Genomic DNA, 16,077 nt, shown 5'->3' with positions numbered 1-16,077 from the left:
TTCAGGCGATGACTGATTATTTTAACCTTTCTACTACTCTAACGTATTTATATTTATAATACATTATTTTAGCAGACCTTGATGTACGTGTTTGTTGTTATTTTATGTGCACTGGTCCTCATTGTCTTATATATTAGAGTTTAAATGTCAATATATTTTATATATTAGAGTTTTAATTTATGGAAAATTAATTTCAAATTATTCATTTTGCACATTATGATGTAAATTAAAAAAATGTAGTCATCTTAATTTAATTTGGAAGTCAACAATTCCTTGGCCTTAAATATTTCCCTCGCGGCCTCTCTCTCTCCCTCACATTCCACTTTGCGATCTCTTTATTTCCAACTTTTTCTCTGCTTCAGTCTCTAAAATCGAGGTAAGTTCCTGCAGGCTTCAAATTCTGCATCGACAAATATTGATATTTGTTCAATCATTCCGTTTGATTTGCTTTGCTTTGCTCCATCAGCTTCAAACCTTTGCTTTGATTTGGATCGTACGTCTTGCCGCCTTATTCTTTTTTTGTTAATTTTGGAGTTACGAGCTGCACATGGATTAATTTTCCTGTTTAAATCATAGAGCCGTGATTTGGATTCTTAATTTGTTGTATCTTTTGATGGAGAATTTGACCTTTTTCTAATCTTGACTTTCATAAATTATAGGGTAAATGATCAAGAAGGACGGAATTTTAGCTTGGTTTTCAAGTTGGATCCAAACCTTAATTTCTATTAACATTAAAATCTGTTCATATTGACTTTTAATTGATGGAACATAGAGTCGTCGGTTTATACATATATTATGTGAGTGCGTGCGTGTGTGTGTAAAATTGGAGGGAAATCAGGATGTTTGATGCGCCACTATACCAAACCGACCTCGACCTTTGTTATGTCCTTCAATAATCTTCTAGTATTTGATCAGAAAAATTAGGGGTGTGCAAAAATATCGATGCACTGCAAAAATCGGCCAAATCAAATCAAATTAGATCGAATCGATCGATTTTTTTTTTTTTTATAGTCCAAAACAGTTTGAAGACTGTACAAATCATGCGGTTTGCGATTTATACAATTGGCGGTTCGATTTTAAACCGAACGGCTGAAAAAAAAATATATTATTTAACACCCCAAAAAACCCAACAGCCCAATAGCCCAACAGATTATAAAAATAGAAAAAAACCAACAGCCCAACAGCAAATCTTATTATATATTATCTTTTTCTATTAGGGTAGTTTTTTTTAATAAAAAATAAATATTATTATAAAAATCACCTCAACAACACTTATTATTATAAAAATTACCGTATATTTTTATAATAACATATAACATATTTATAATAATATATAACTATTATAATCTGTTGACAATTATAATAGTTTATAATAATATATAACTATTCTATCTAATATTTTTATAATTGGTTATAAATTATAAAAGTTATAATAATATATTATATGTTGTTAAATTATTTTCAAATCGCGGTAAATCGCACCAAATCAGACTACAAATGCGACCGCACCCAAACCAGACGGTTTGGTTTGATAGGAAAATCGCACTAATGATTTGGCGTGCTAAAAATGGTTCAGACCTATCAAACTGCACCGTGCACACCTCTAAAAAAAAACCACCACTCCGCTTTTCTCTCTCTCTATATATATATATCTATGCATATGTATATATGCGCATGAAATTTTGTATGGGGACCCACATTTTTGTTCACCAAATTGGTTGATTATGTTGCAGGAAAAGATCTCAAATCCTAACCCGAACTTCTTGATCAATCAGATGGATCAGCCTAAGTTTGGCCTGCGAAGTGGAGGAGTCGGTAAGCTTCCAAGGTCTCACTAACAGATATTAGGTCGCTTTCTTCTTTTTCTTTCTTCTTTACGAAATCAAGGTATGATGCAACATATGCATGATTGTGCTTGTGTCTACATTTGATTTAGTTCATCTCTCACCAATTATAATTCTTAATTATTATGGATAGTCTAATTTTTCAACTTATAAAATCTTTTTTCATCATTAGAGGCAAAAGTTTTGGTAAGAGAGAGAGAAAACGGGTATAGGTGTCAAAAGGGTTGGGCCAAAGAAATTGAGCCACGGCTCGACCCAGCCCGTTGGGCCCCTATGAGCTAGGCCCATGAGGCCCCTATAGGCCAGTCAGTTAGGCCTTTACTCATATTTTTTTAATTATGTTACTCTTTATTAATTATTGATATTACATGTTAAAAAATTTACATTTCACAATATATATAAATAATAATCACCAAATTATTTAAAATTTTCAAGCTAAATTTTTTATATATTTAAATTATAAATAAACATTCTTCTTTTAATATATGCATTATTTTCATATCAATTCACAAGAAAATTAATAAGGTATATAGAATTTTGAAATATAAAATGATGAAATAATATTTAAAACTTAAGATAAAAAATATTTTAAAAAGGAAAAAAAATTGATTTTTATATATATATTATTTTAATATTTATATATGTATATATTATATATATTATTCTTAAAAAATTATTTAAAAAAAAAAAGAAAAAAGGGCCGGGCCCACCGAGCCCGGCCCGTTAGGCCCTGTGGGCTAAGGGCCCAGCCCGGCCCTCTAGCCCACGGGCTGGCCCGACCCACCCCTTGTAAGGGGGCCATGGGCCAGGTCAAGCCCTATCCACGACAAAAGGGGTTGGGCCGAGTAAAAAGGCCGACCCAACCCGTTTAAAAAGCTTGTGGACCGACTCGGGCAGGCCGGCCTTTTTGACATTTCTAGAAAGAGGACAGAGAGAATTCCTCTTTTTAGAAGACTTTTAGCTGAGCAAATTTGGGTTTCTTTTTCTGCTTTTATCACTTAAAATCAACCTATATATTGATTGAGATTAAAGAGAAAAGAAGATTAAAAAATTAAGAATAAGAACGCTTGAACAAGAGGATATGCTAATACTCAATGATCGATAAAGATGACGGTTAATGTGATATGGAGGATAACTTTCACCTTTATGATCAGTTAGAATTTAGAAGATAATGACATTAATACTTGATATGTTTTTATTTATATATTTAATACTTAAAGTTATACTTTTAGGATATTAGATATTCTATATGAATGTTTATTAATTTTTGTCGAGTAATAAGAGATTTATACTTAAATTTTATATATTTATTAGTTTAAAGTATTAATCGCTTCAATTCTTAATTCTTGATTAATAAAATAATAAATAAATCGATCTATAGTTTGAATATCAATTTAACAATTATGTGTTGAGTCTTCTCAAGATCAAACCATATGTCTTTACATCTTATGTTTAATAGAGTCACACCAATCTTATATAAATAATTTAATTTTTAATTGGGTAAATTGATGTACACCCCTAAACTTTATTTTCTACACAATCCATCATTGGTTTTTCCTGAAATGGCTAGGACATGCTCTTTATACAAGAAATGATGTTACTTAAATTAAATTAAACATATATTAGAAATAATTTTAAGTTAAATTAGTTTAATTAACATTGTTTTTTATAATAAAAAAGGTGTCTTAATCATTTTAAGAATGTTGAAGGACCAATTTGACAAAAAATAAAATTCAGAATATGTACAAATAATTTATTTAATGTCATGAATATTAGAAGGGTGTTGTGTCCAATTCAAGAATGTTTGAGGATTCATTTGACAAAATATAAAATTCAAGGGTATATAAGCCAATTATGATGCACGAAAACTTTTTGGGGTGATATTTTGACTTTTTCAAAATGCTTTTGTTTCTGAAAGGTCAAAAAACGTTTTTGAGCTACTTTTACAATTTTAGAAATTTTTTGTGGCCGTTTTATAATATTAAGAAAATATTAAAAACACATTTTCGATTTAGAAACACATTTTCATCCAAGAATGGAGATGAATTTTTTTCATCTCTAACTCAAAATTTTTAATTTCTTCTATAATTTATTTTTAAAATTTATTTGAATGCATTAGGGAATTTATTTTATTTTTAAATTAAATAACTATATTTTATATTAAAATTATATTTACTAAAAATCTCCTATATTTTTTTTATTTACATGTTTTCTTTCTATTTTTGTTTATTATTTTTTAAAAAAAATAATATTTTTTCGTTTCCGTTTTCTATTATATCTATTTTTCATTTTTATTTTCGTGTAAATTAGTAAGTTAAAAATCTAATATAAAGAAAATACACGGTCAATTAACTTTTTCTAATTTTATGGAGTTTCAGATTGGACAGAAAAGAGAGGATCATAGTACTGATCGGTTGGCTTTGCACTGAATTCTACGCATTACTAATATCATTGTTTAATTTTTACTGTTATGCAGGGAGGCGTAAGAGGGATAAGGGGGGCGCTCCACCAACTGCCAGCGACCCTGCTACTGGAAAAGCCGAGATTAATGAGGACATTGCACTAGCTGCCAGCGGCACTGGACCAATCAATACTAGCGAGGAGAACATTCAAGCAATTGTTTGCGACAATGGTACTGGCATGATCAAGGTTAGTCGGCAATTTTCATTGCAAGATTGGCACCTTTATATGTGGTTGTTTCTGCGATTTGTCCTAAAGTGGTTTTGCCCTGATGTTGTTGGTGTACAGGCTGGGATTGCAGGTGAAAATGGTCCAAGATCAGTCTTCCATAGCATAGTTGGCCTGCCTCGACGCAAAGGTATCATCATTGGGGCGGGCCAAAAAGATTTCTTTGTTGGAGAAGAAGCCCAATCTAAACGAGGTGTCCTTACCTTGAAGTACCCTATTAAGCATGGTATTGTCACCAATTGGGACGACATGGAAAAGATTTGGGATTACACCTTTAAAAATGAGCTTCGGGTTGCCCCAGAAGAATACCCTGTACTTCTCACGGAAGCACCCCTTAACCCCAAGGCAAATAGGGAAAAAATGACAGAAATCATGTTTGAGACTTTTAATGTGCCAGCCATGTATGTTGCAATCCAGGCTATTCTCTCCCTATATGCCAGTGGCCGGACAACTGGTTTGTCATATGCTAACCTTGAAACTAATTTCAATTCTGTTATTGCTATCATGCCTTCATCACAAAGTTAGTTGTCAATCATTAAACAGGCATTGTGCTTGATTCCGGGGATGGAGTGAGCCACACAGTTCCAATTTATGAAGGATACGCTGTTCCTGATGCTATTCGACGTCTAGACCTTGCTGGTCATGATCTTACGGATCATCTTAAGGAAATTCTTACTGAGAGAGGGTATTCATTTAAGACATCTGCTGAATGGGAAATTGTTCGTGACATAAAGGAGAAGCTGGCTTATGTTGCTCTGGATTTCGAGAAGGAGTTGGAGGCTGCTAAGACCAGCTCTGAAATTCAGAAGAGCTACGTATTGCCTGATGAGCAGGTAGTCACAATTGGAGCCGAGAGATTCCGCTGCCCTGAGGCCCTCTTCGATCCATCACTGATGGGAATAGAATCTCTTGGAATCCATCAAACAACCTACAACTCCATCATGAAGTGCGACATCGATCTCAGGAAGGATCTGTTCGGCAATATTGTTCTTAGTGGTGGCTCAACAATGTTTCTCGGTATGGCAGATCGTATGAGTAAAGAAATCTCAGCTCTCGCTCCTGGGACTTTGAAGATCAAAGTGGTAGCACCACCTGAGAGAAAGTATAGTGTCTGGATGGGAGGATCGATATTGGCATCCCTTTCTTCGTTCCAACAGGTAATTTTTTCCTCCATAATTGCCTTTAAATTGTCGTTCATTCCCACAATTGACTCTCTGTACTAATTAAATTGCGCCCAATGGTGCAGATGTGGATCACCAAGGCAGAGTACGATGAATCTGGTGCTTCTATTGTTCACCGAAAATGCTTTTGAGTTAATTTTGTTGTTACTTTGGATCTCGATCGGTGAGTATTTCTCTTTTAGGTGTTATATATATATATATATATATCACTTAATTAGGGGAGGGACAATTCTGCTTCCGCTTTTTTTTTTTTTCATTTTTATTATCATCTGCTGCTTTGAGTAGCCTATATTTTTATCATCGGCTGTGAACGTTGTTTGTTAATTTAATATCTATCTTCTACAACTCAACCATGCATGTGGGGACAGACATCATTTATAGAAAGGATTAATATTGTCTTCATCCAACTTGTTTCAGGACTCGGGAGTATGCTGGGTCTGTGTGATATATATGTTATTACACTGAGAAGTTTGGTGATGCAGTGGTTTTCGATATCATTTCAGTTGAAACTAAGGACATAAAACTATGATGTTTGCTTTTATAGGCCAGACATGCTCCATGAGTCATGACCATTCTTGATATCAATTTGGCATGGTTTTGCTTTGTTGGTAAATGTGGCCTTTTTGTAACTCTGGATGAAATAAAAGCACTTGGTTCGTGTTTTGCAGGCCTGTTTAAGGTTAATCTTGAGTCTCCCATGAATCTATTCTCACAAATGCAGACTCTGTTTCTTGTGCAAAAGAAACATAAGTAGCTCAAAAAGGCTTTTATGGTTTAATGAGCAATCTCTCAAAAATTGGACCGAGGAGAGAAAGTATGATTAACTGATTATTTTAATCCACACCTATGATGCATTATTAGTTAATAATTATTTTAGCTAACCGTTGTATGCCCATATGATTGATTGTTTTGGCGAATAAATTTCACAACCCACCTTTAAATATTTACTTAAATTGTATCGATCATCCTTATATTGAAAAAAGAATTAATTTCCCTTTAATTTTATAAACGTAGATCATTTACCCTCTACAGTTAACAAGTATCTGTTAAACTTTTCAAAATTTCTGAAATGCTTCTCTCCAAGTCTTAATATAAAAATTTAAAAAAAAAAAAAAAACAATTCAAGTGACTGATAAACATAGCGGCGATTTAAGTTTGAGCAAATGAGATCTGGATTTATCTGATTATCTAGTTTAAGTATGAATTATTTAAAATATCTAAATAGTAAGTCACCTTAAGAAGAGTGTTCTCTTATTCCGATTTCTCCAAAACCTTCTGTAGCATAGTCAAAATAGCAATAACTTTTCTATCTCTACGAAAATGGAGCGACATAAATTTTAAAATTTAAGAGAGAGTGACAGTGTGTCTCTGAATATAGTGCCTTATCCGTAGTTGGATTGACAAATTGCACTTTTCTTATCAGTGTAGTGCCATGAATCCATGATTGATTCCATCGCGGATGGAACCTATGATAGTTACCAAAAAAAAATAAAAATACTTAAAAGAGAAACAGTGATGAATTCTAATTTTCTTTTCAATATATAAATTCTATTTTTCCATACAATTGGCTTGTCTGAGCGTTTAAAAGCAAATAGAACAAGTCAACTACTCCTAAATACACTAATAAAAGCAAATAGAACAAGTCAAACTACTCCTTGCTTAAAATATTTCCCTCGCAACTCGCAAGGCCTCGTCACTCCCTCTTTCATCAGTCTTCTCTTTCAGAGTTGAAGCCTGGAACCTACAAACCTTTGCCCTCTGCTTCACTCTCTTTGATCCTCCAGGTATGTTCTTCCGACCTTCAAATCCTGCATCGCTCCCTCAGATTTCTTCAATTGTCCGTTTGATTTGCTTCATCAGCTTGAGAATCTTTGATTTGAATCCCCTAACCGTGCTGCTTGTTTATTTTACCCTTTTTAGTTTTTTGGTTAATTTTGAAGTTATGAGCCACATATTCATTTTCCTGCTTAAATCATAGTTCTATCTATGATGCACGGAAATTTTTTCGCTTTTGAAACATCAAAAATTATTTTTAAGCTATTTTTATAATTTTAAAAACTTTTCATGAAAAACACATTTTCGATTTAAAAACGCATTTTCATTCATGAATAAAAATGATTTTTTTTTCATCTTTAACTCAAAATTCTTAATTTTTTTTAGAATTTGTTTAAATACATTATGGAATGTATATTTGTTTTAAAATTAAATAACTTTTTTTTTATAATTTTTTATATTAAAAATTATATTTACAAAAAAGTTCCAAAATTTTTTTATTTACATATTTTCCTGCATTTTCGTTTCTTACCTTTTTCAAAAAATGATGTTGCTTTGTTTTTATTTTGTATCGTATCTGTTTTCCATTTTCGTGTAACCTAAGATAGAAGCATGACTTCGATTCATTATTGTATGTTTCAATTATGAATTGGAACTCTCAGTTATGAAAGGGTTGTTTAAAAATTATTTTATTCAGATGAAAGGAAAGGAAAATTATGTAATCCGAGTTTGTGTCAAATTTTTTTGTTTTGCATTTACTGGGAGGTGTTTCAAAATTAGATGAAAAATCATTTCCATTGCATTGAAAAAAAAACTCATTTAGTCATATGCTTGAGAAAAGAAAAACAAAGAAAAGAAAGAAAACTATTTCAATTTCCCATCTTCTCGATTGAAAAGAATAGAGATTTGAAATTTGTCTTGTCAACGGTTCAAGAAAATGGTCGATTATTTTTGCTAAAAGACCAAAAATGATGGACAATTTTGCTTAAAATATAATTGAATGTGTATGGTATAAAAGAATTTTGTCAACAAATAAATTTGATTTCAAAATAAATATTTTTTAATTTCAAAATATTCTTTGATACATATTAATTTCTAACTTGAAAATTCATGCCAGAGAGCATTTTTCAAGGATGTAAGATTCTTTGGCATTAATTGAATTTTTCATTTTCAATTTTCAAATATAAAATATATTTCATTTCCAAATAATAAATATATAAAATTTTTCATCATCAAAACATTGGCCCCTTTTGTTAGAGCTTAATTAGAAAAATTATAATTTACAGCTTCTCAGATTATAGTTTTTAAAACTTAGAATAAGTTGTGAATCTGTTTGCTGTAACTTCTCAAAAGTTGTAGTTAAGCAGTTATGCTGTTTGATACCATAAGTTGTAAAATAGCTTATTTTTGTATAATTGTCTATAATACCCTTAGTAGTTATAGAATGATAATTTAAAAATTAATTAGTGTATATGAATAAGTTTCAAGTGTTATAATTAATGAATTATGAGAAGAGAGATATTTGATTGTGAGAGAGAATGAGATGGCAAGAGAGAGGAAGAGATTTGAAAATAGAGATGGCAGTGGAGAAGAGAAACGTTTGATTGCGTGGACATGAGAGTAATTGTTTGTTAAAAATTTTGGCAAAATTGTCACAAAAATATAATTAAAATGTTGCCATTTAATCAAAAATTGTAGAAGATGGGGTACCCCAACTTTGAAAAAGTCAGCTTTTATTTCTTCTAAAAACTAGTAGAAAGTATAAGATAGAATTTTACATGTTAGAACAAACATTACATTCTTACTTTTTTGAATCTAAAAACTAAAAGTTGTAGCTTTTAAACTACAACAAATAGGCTAATTATCAAAGGCAAAACAACAATTTTTTATGACAACAAAACTATTATAAGAAATTCAAAATCTCCCCTTTTTATTATAATCTAAAAAGGACATGTTTTGCAAAAATTTAAAAAGAATTTTCCATTTGCAAACAAGGGAATTAGGGGCAAAACAATAATTTGAGAATAATTTGGGGTAAGATAAAAATTTAATACTTCCCCTTAATGATATATATAAAAAATTTAATATCCTCCCTTAATCGATACATATATTAAAGATTTAAAAACATAATTTTCCCTTAATTTGAGAAACCAATATGATTGAAATTTTTAAAAATAGATTTACAAGTAAAATCATGAAAGTAAGTGTATAATTTCAAATCATCAAATTTATCATATGAAAAGCGGAGAGATAGAGATATAGTATCTAATGTTGAATTTTAAAACCTTGTCACTCTTAGTTGGCAATTAGGGGAGAGGTGTTTTCCTTTCACACTTCCCTTTTTTCTTCGTGCGTGATTCATTTTTTAACATTTTGATTTTGTAGGTTCATTTGGATATCAATCATATCCACAAAAAATAAACTATCCACAAAATTTTGGTACCCAAACCATTTTGCATCCACAATTGTTAGCATGAAAGGTTCCCTTTTGCACCCATATTTGTTTAAACTTTGTATGATAGTTTCTTATAAAATAATTATTATAAAATGCCCGCATCTCCCACAATAATGACAAATAATATTTGAATGCGAGCCAAAAAAATTATATTTTCTTTTTACAACACTATTTTGCCCTTTTCTTCTTTTATAAAAATCTTTTCTTTATTTGTCAATGGCATTTTTTAATTCACAATAAAATAATTTTTATTTAGAATTACCATATAAATTCATCAGGTAAAAGATGTATAATGCGTTTTTCTTTCTTTTATTTTGCATTATTCTAAAATTTTTGTAGCCATTCAAATATGTGACATTATTATTTTGGTGGAAAAAACATAGTCCAACAGCCAATATCATTTTCAATAATAATTTTTTTTAAAATTTTTACATCAGTTTTGTTGACAGTGAAAATATAAATAGAATTTTCTTTTATCTTTATTCCCTCGACATAGCAACAAAATTAGGAAAAATTAGTTCGATCATTTCATGGGATAGTAATATTGATGTTTCAAACAGATCACAAGTGCCAACGTGTTATTAGTTTGATAAATTTTTATATCTGGAACTCATTCCAACTAAGATAATCTTTTTTAAAATAAATAAAATAAGTTTGTATTAAGATAATATTAAAATATTTTTTAATAAAAAATATAAAATAATGAGAAATATATAAATTATTTTTCTTATTTATAAAATTTTAGATAAATCTATTCCTGTCTTTTCTAGATAAATTTATTTCTAAAATTTTAGATAAGAAGTTAAATAATTTCTTTTCAGTAATTGTTAAATAAATTTAATAAATATAATAAAAAATACTTTTGTATATATTATTTTTCAAAATTAACTTTTTTTAATTTATATCTGAATTAACAAACACTATGAAAGAAAAATTTTATTTCTTGTGACTGTGCTTCTAGAAAAGTTCTTTATATAAACCTTTTTTTGTAAATAAAAAAATTCTTATATAAACTTTAAAAAGAAAGTATTTTAGTGAAAAATGTATTCCATAACACTAAATTAAAATAAACACTCTCTTTAATTACATTAAAATTTTCTTATTATTTAACGCTAAATTAATTTTAAAATACCCTAATTACCCTTATTTACTAAATAAAATTGAGTTGACGGGAGTTGATACAAGAATTTGTGATGCGTCAACAATTAATCTCTATCAGAACAAAGCTGTTAATATTATTATTATTCTGTCCCAGAATTGTGTTATTACATTTTTATCCGCCTCCAACCAGAACAAAAAAATGGCCCCGCAGCGAAGGATAAAATTCACCGGATCGCGATCCGTGCGCTACCAAGAAATCTAATCGGATCCGTTCGTTCCTTCACATGATCTAACAGTCCAAACTCACTCGCGCCATTCCTTCGTCCAAAAGTTTGAAGTTTCACCGCTCTCTTCGCCGCTATAAAGTTTTTGGTCTCTGGACGCCCTTTCTTCATCCCCAAACAGCACAAACCCTACCCATCCTCCTCCTCCCTCCTTTGCTCTCTGTTCGTCTCTCTCTGTAATGGCACGTACAAAGCAAACAGCAAGGAAATCAACCGGCGGCAAGGCGCCGAGGAAGCAGCTGGCGACGAAGGCCGCACGGAAGTCCGCTCCGGCGACAGGTGGAGTGAAGAAGCCGCACAGGTTCAGGCCCGGGACGGTGGCGTTGAGGGAGATCAGGAAGTACCAGAAGAGCACGGAGCTGTTGATCCGGAAGCTGCCGTTCCAGCGGCTGGTCCGAGAGATCGCTCAGGACTTCAAGACCGATCTCCGCTTCCAGAGCAGCGCCGTCGCCGCCCTCCAGGAGGCGGCGGAGGCGTACTTGGTCGGGCTTTTTGAGGACACGAACTTGTGCGCGATTCATGCCAAGAGAGTCACGATTATGCCCAAGGATATTCAGCTTGCCAGGAGGATTCGAGGCGAGAGGGCTTGATTTCTGGATTCTTTTAGCATCTTGGAGATTTGGACTCTTTTTTTTTTTTTTCTAGGGCTTTCGTTGTAAGATCTAGAAAATATCAGAACTGAAAAATGTTGCATAATTTTCTATCTACTATATGTCTATAGATATTATGGAGTATCTATCTTTGGCTGTTGCATCCCATTCGGTTCTCCCTTCCATTTAGTTTTTGTAAGATTGGGTGAATGTTTCAGCCACACAGCTTAATTGAGATGATATTAATTTGAATGGTTTTGTTATTTGGATATAAAAATTGTTACATTTTGTGACATTTAATTTTGATAAGGATAATTTTGTATAAGGTTATTTATTGTATAAGGGAATGTGTAATAGTCATACGTAAGGTTATGATTGTGTCACATACAATGTAACAGTTTTATCTTAAAATATTATTTCCATGATTTAATTTTAATTTATAACTTGTCAAGAAAAAAAAATATATGCTTAACAACATTAGAAATGTCACTTGATCAGAGGCTAAATTCCTAGTATATGGTCTCCAAGCTCTCTAGTCTCTCCTCGGTTCCACTTTTGCTTGATGGTGCTGCTGTGGTTTATCTTCTTCTTGCAACTAAAGCCATAACTTCGCGTCTTCTTTTTCCATTTACTGTTTTTCTCTTTCAGTCCCATTCCCAACGTCCCCAACAAAACAAGGACGCTCAGTCTTGCCATGACCGTGTAACCACAATCGGCCAAGGGCCAACATCCCCACATGCCACCACCACACACACACACACACACACACACACTCTACACTCTACACACTGAGCGGCAGCATGAGCATCCGAACCCTAAAATCAATTTAGGGTTTTGGTTATGCCCAAATCCAGTTTATGCCATCCCTATTCCCAAACTACTATTCTAGTTGTAATTAATTCGATTAACTAATAAATTTGTGTTAGGCCCAAGCCCATACAAATTAAGCCAAACCCAAGTCTTTTTGTTAAACCAAGTCAACTATATTTTTTTATAAAAAGGCTCAACCCAACCTCTTGCTTTAACTAATTAGGCTAACACACACACATATCCATATAAATGGAGCCCAATAACATCAATTAAGTTGGACCCAGATCCATTAACCAGAGGTCCCTGACTTTGATGTCACTACAAATGCCAGCATCGCCGACGTCAGCAATGACGCCATCACTGTGTTAACGTCAGCGACCGACTATATATACTTATCCTACTCCATTTTTTTCCATCCCATCCGTGAGGTCCGTTCATCAATTAAAGTAGTCATTTTAGGTCATTGAGGGTATTTTAATAATTTCACTGTATTATTTTACCACTTGTGTTGCATCATGTATATGTTTAGGTGATTGTAGCACTCCCCACGCAATTGGCAATTGACTGAGTGTATTCTACTGAATCACCAGGAGTGGGTATTATGATGCATTTTGAAATGCTTGTATTTAATATTTATTGTCTCTTACTCCATGTTATTTTAATATCAAATTCATTTGATTTATTTTAAATGCATAAAAAGGGAAAATAGAAGTTCATATTCATTAATTATCTTGATTTGGCATCAAAGTTGCGTGATATGTGATATCAGGACATGACATTAGCAAGGCATGTTTGGTTTATATGAGTTTGAACATAAAAATAACTAACATTAGCTAGTATCCATTCATGGCAAATGGAGTAACTAGGTAGGACAGGACACTGTTTGCTAACTAGAGAACTTAGCTAGCTAACTAGAGAACTTAGTTAGTCATGGTGCACCATGTAATTAATCAGGCAAGAGTTGTTTTTCCATTAAACTTCTTGATATTATCGATCTTGTGTGATTTTTCGTCGATCATGTCCTTAATTTCAGCAAAGAAAGTAAAATACATGTTTCCCCATTAAATCTCAATTAGGCAATAGTTATTCCACCAATATATTATTTATTTAATGTTTACGAATGAATAGTTGTTAGTTCTACATGTTTATTCCCATCCATCTTTGTGTTCCTATCGTCACGTTTAATATTATGATTATATTATACCCGTTATTTTTTGTTTCTTTTAATTGTTATGGCATGCTTAGCAATAGCATTTACTACCTTAATTATTATGTCTCCGATCATAATACTTTTTTCACACTTGCTAAATTCATTGAATTTTGACTCACCCAACTACAGTTTGTAGTTAAAGATCCAAGTATCAATGCCACTGTTAGGATCATGGTATGGGGTCCTCTTAATCATTACAATAGTCGTGCTCCAAGGTATAAGCACACTCATGCAATTGAATAAAGAATGTTCACTAAACTATGATTTGAAATGATTACTGTGTCATTTAATTTTTTTTTCTCAATTGTAAGAAGACATTGAATATTGAGAAATTTTTTATTTAGAGATGATGTTATTGGACATTAATGTTGTTGTACTTTTTGTACATCAGTTTTAATGATAAAAAACATCCATTAATTTAATCCCTAAGTCATAAGTCAAGTGTGATTTTCAACATATATCAATTTTAATATTAAGTATCACTTTATGAAAATGAAAATTCTGTTTTGATTAAGTCCGGAAGATTAGCACCTTATAAGGAGACATATAAGAAAATATTTTTTTTTTAGAAAACTATCTTCCGGTATTTTAATATCTAACATTCATTAGTGATAAAACAATTTTTAATAAATTTTTCATTAAATAGAAAGTATATATTTTGGAGGTGGTGTTATTGCAAAATCTTGAGTTTGTACTAAAAACCAAATTCTACTTTCTTATTGTTATGGATTTTGATTTTTTGGATATTTTTATTGAATCCAAATAGGGAGTACTTCATTATTTATATTTATGTATTAAAGTAAATAGAAGGTAAAATATAAATAAAGGAAAATGTGGACATTTACTTAAACTAAATAAATGTAAATATGTTGTGATGTATACATGCTGTGGATTGTGCTTTCAAGCAAATGTTTCTAAAAATTTGTCATGTTTCTATACATGTTTCGAAATCCCTTTGAAAATGTTTTCAATGTTTTCAAGTGCATATGTTATTTCGAAACATCTATGTATTATCATTTGTTCTAGGTTTTAGACTATGTTTCGAAACCTGTATATTATGTTTTGAAACCTCATTTCCAGAGAGGTATATTTCGAAACCTATGATAGTATGTTTCGAAACCTCTGACATTCTGTCAGCAGATCATTTAAAAATTGAGATGCAATTGTTTTGCAATTTTGTTTTTATCAAAATTATTTGTTTAATACTTTATCCATACTCTAAGGATTCAAATTCAAATTTGAATTGGAGATCATTTTTAATCATAGTGGGCATAAGACCTTGTCTCCCACTCAATGCTGTCTCTAAGTGCAAGTACAGCTGGAAAGACTGTATGTTTCGAAACATGAGTATGTTTCAAAACCTATGTGTAAAATTGTGATGTTTCGAAACACATATGCTATGTTTCGAAACCTACTTTTCTGTCTTGTCTTTAACGGCTATAAAATGACGAGATTTCTATCTCTTGATATAAATAGCAGGTATCTGAAGACAAGATGAGATTGATAGAGAGACAACAAGCAAGAACAAGAGAGCACACACTAGAGACACACTCAAGCACAAGTGGTGATCAAAATGTTTGTTTGAGCATTTAAAAGAAGATCCACACACATCTTTTCTCTTGTGCATTGAAAGTGAGAAGGAGAAGCAAACTAAAGCAAGAAGTTACATCCTTTCTAGCTCTCCTCATCTTAAGCCGGTACAAAAGGTTTGTATATCCACTGGTAAGACATTTGTTGCTCTTTGGGCTGTAAAAGATAAAACGTTTATCTTATTAATGTTGTAAGGTTTGAGTTTAGCCTAAAACTCATTGTGATGTAAAGGTTTGAGTTGAGCCTAAAACTCATTGTGTCAAAGGTTCAAGTTTAGCCTTAAAACTCATTTGGTGTAAGGTTTGAGTTGAGCCTAAAACTCACTTTGTGCTAGGTTTGAGTTGAGCCCGTAAAAACTCACTTTGTAAGGTTTTTGGGTGAACCGTGATAAAACCCTTGTTGTGGTGATCACTAGTGAAAAGTGATTGGGATTGAAAAATCCTTCAAGTGGATAATCTTGAAGGTAGTGGACTAGGCGGGGTGCTGAACCACTATATATCTTGTGTGCAAGTGTTCTTTAGCTTTTGCTTATCATTATTGCCTATTGCACA

At 32.0% G+C, this 16,077-nt stretch overlaps 2 protein-coding genes across 4 annotated transcripts; both read left to right on the top strand.

The window, feature by feature from the left end:
- The first annotated feature begins 291 nt into the window (after positions 1 to 291).
- On the top strand, positions 292 to 6,397 carry LOC127798993 (actin-97-like). Of its 3 annotated transcripts, XM_052332661.1 has the most exons (7): positions 292 to 376; positions 1,734 to 1,815; positions 4,321 to 4,493; positions 4,593 to 4,986; positions 5,076 to 5,689; positions 5,779 to 5,876; positions 6,131 to 6,397. In XM_052332661.1, exons 2-6 carry the CDS (start codon positions 1,776 to 1,778, stop codon positions 5,842 to 5,844), a joined length of 1,287 nt encoding a protein of 428 aa, XP_052188621.1. In that variant the 5' UTR covers positions 292 to 376; positions 1,734 to 1,775; the 3' UTR covers positions 5,845 to 5,876; positions 6,131 to 6,397. The 3 variants fall into 3 exon arrangements, with proteins under 3 accessions (XP_052188621.1, XP_052188620.1, XP_052188622.1); XM_052332660.1 differs by lacking the exon at positions 292 to 376 and having other exon boundaries at positions 1,616 to 1,815; XM_052332662.1 differs by lacking the exon at positions 292 to 376 and having other exon boundaries at positions 1,616 to 1,828.
- Positions 6,398 to 11,425: 5,028 nt separating this feature from the next.
- LOC127798994 (histone H3.2) lies at positions 11,426 to 12,162 on the top strand. The gene has a single exon (XM_052332663.1). It carries the CDS (start codon positions 11,506 to 11,508, stop codon positions 11,914 to 11,916), a length of 411 nt encoding a protein of 136 aa, XP_052188623.1. The 5' UTR covers positions 11,426 to 11,505; the 3' UTR covers positions 11,917 to 12,162.
- Positions 12,163 to 16,077: the final 3,915 nt, after the last annotated feature.

This window comes from Diospyros lotus, chromosome 4 (assembly GCF_014633365.1).
Source record: "Diospyros lotus cultivar Yz01 chromosome 4, ASM1463336v1, whole genome shotgun sequence".
Lineage (NCBI taxonomy): Eukaryota > Viridiplantae > Streptophyta > Magnoliopsida > Ericales > Ebenaceae > Diospyros > Diospyros lotus.
Note: the sequence above shows the minus strand (reverse complement) of the source record. Positions and strands in the feature narration are given on the sequence as shown.

Bases quoted from the DNA above. Each gene is read 5' to 3' on its own strand.
- LOC127798994 (XM_052332663.1), top strand. From the start codon at position 11,506: ATGGCACGTACAAAGCAAACAGCAAGGAAATCAACCGGCGGCAAGGCG.
- LOC127798993 (XM_052332660.1), top strand. From the start codon at position 1,725: ATGTTGCAGGAAAAGATCTCAAATCCTAACCCGAACTTCTTGATCAAT. The intron at 4,987-5,075 runs GTTTGTCATATG...ATCATTAAACAG, and splicing joins TGCCAGTGGCCGGACAACTG to GCATTGTGCTTGATTCCGGG. The intron at 5,690-5,778 runs GTAATTTTTTCC...CCAATGGTGCAG, and splicing joins CCCTTTCTTCGTTCCAACAG to ATGTGGATCACCAAGGCAGA.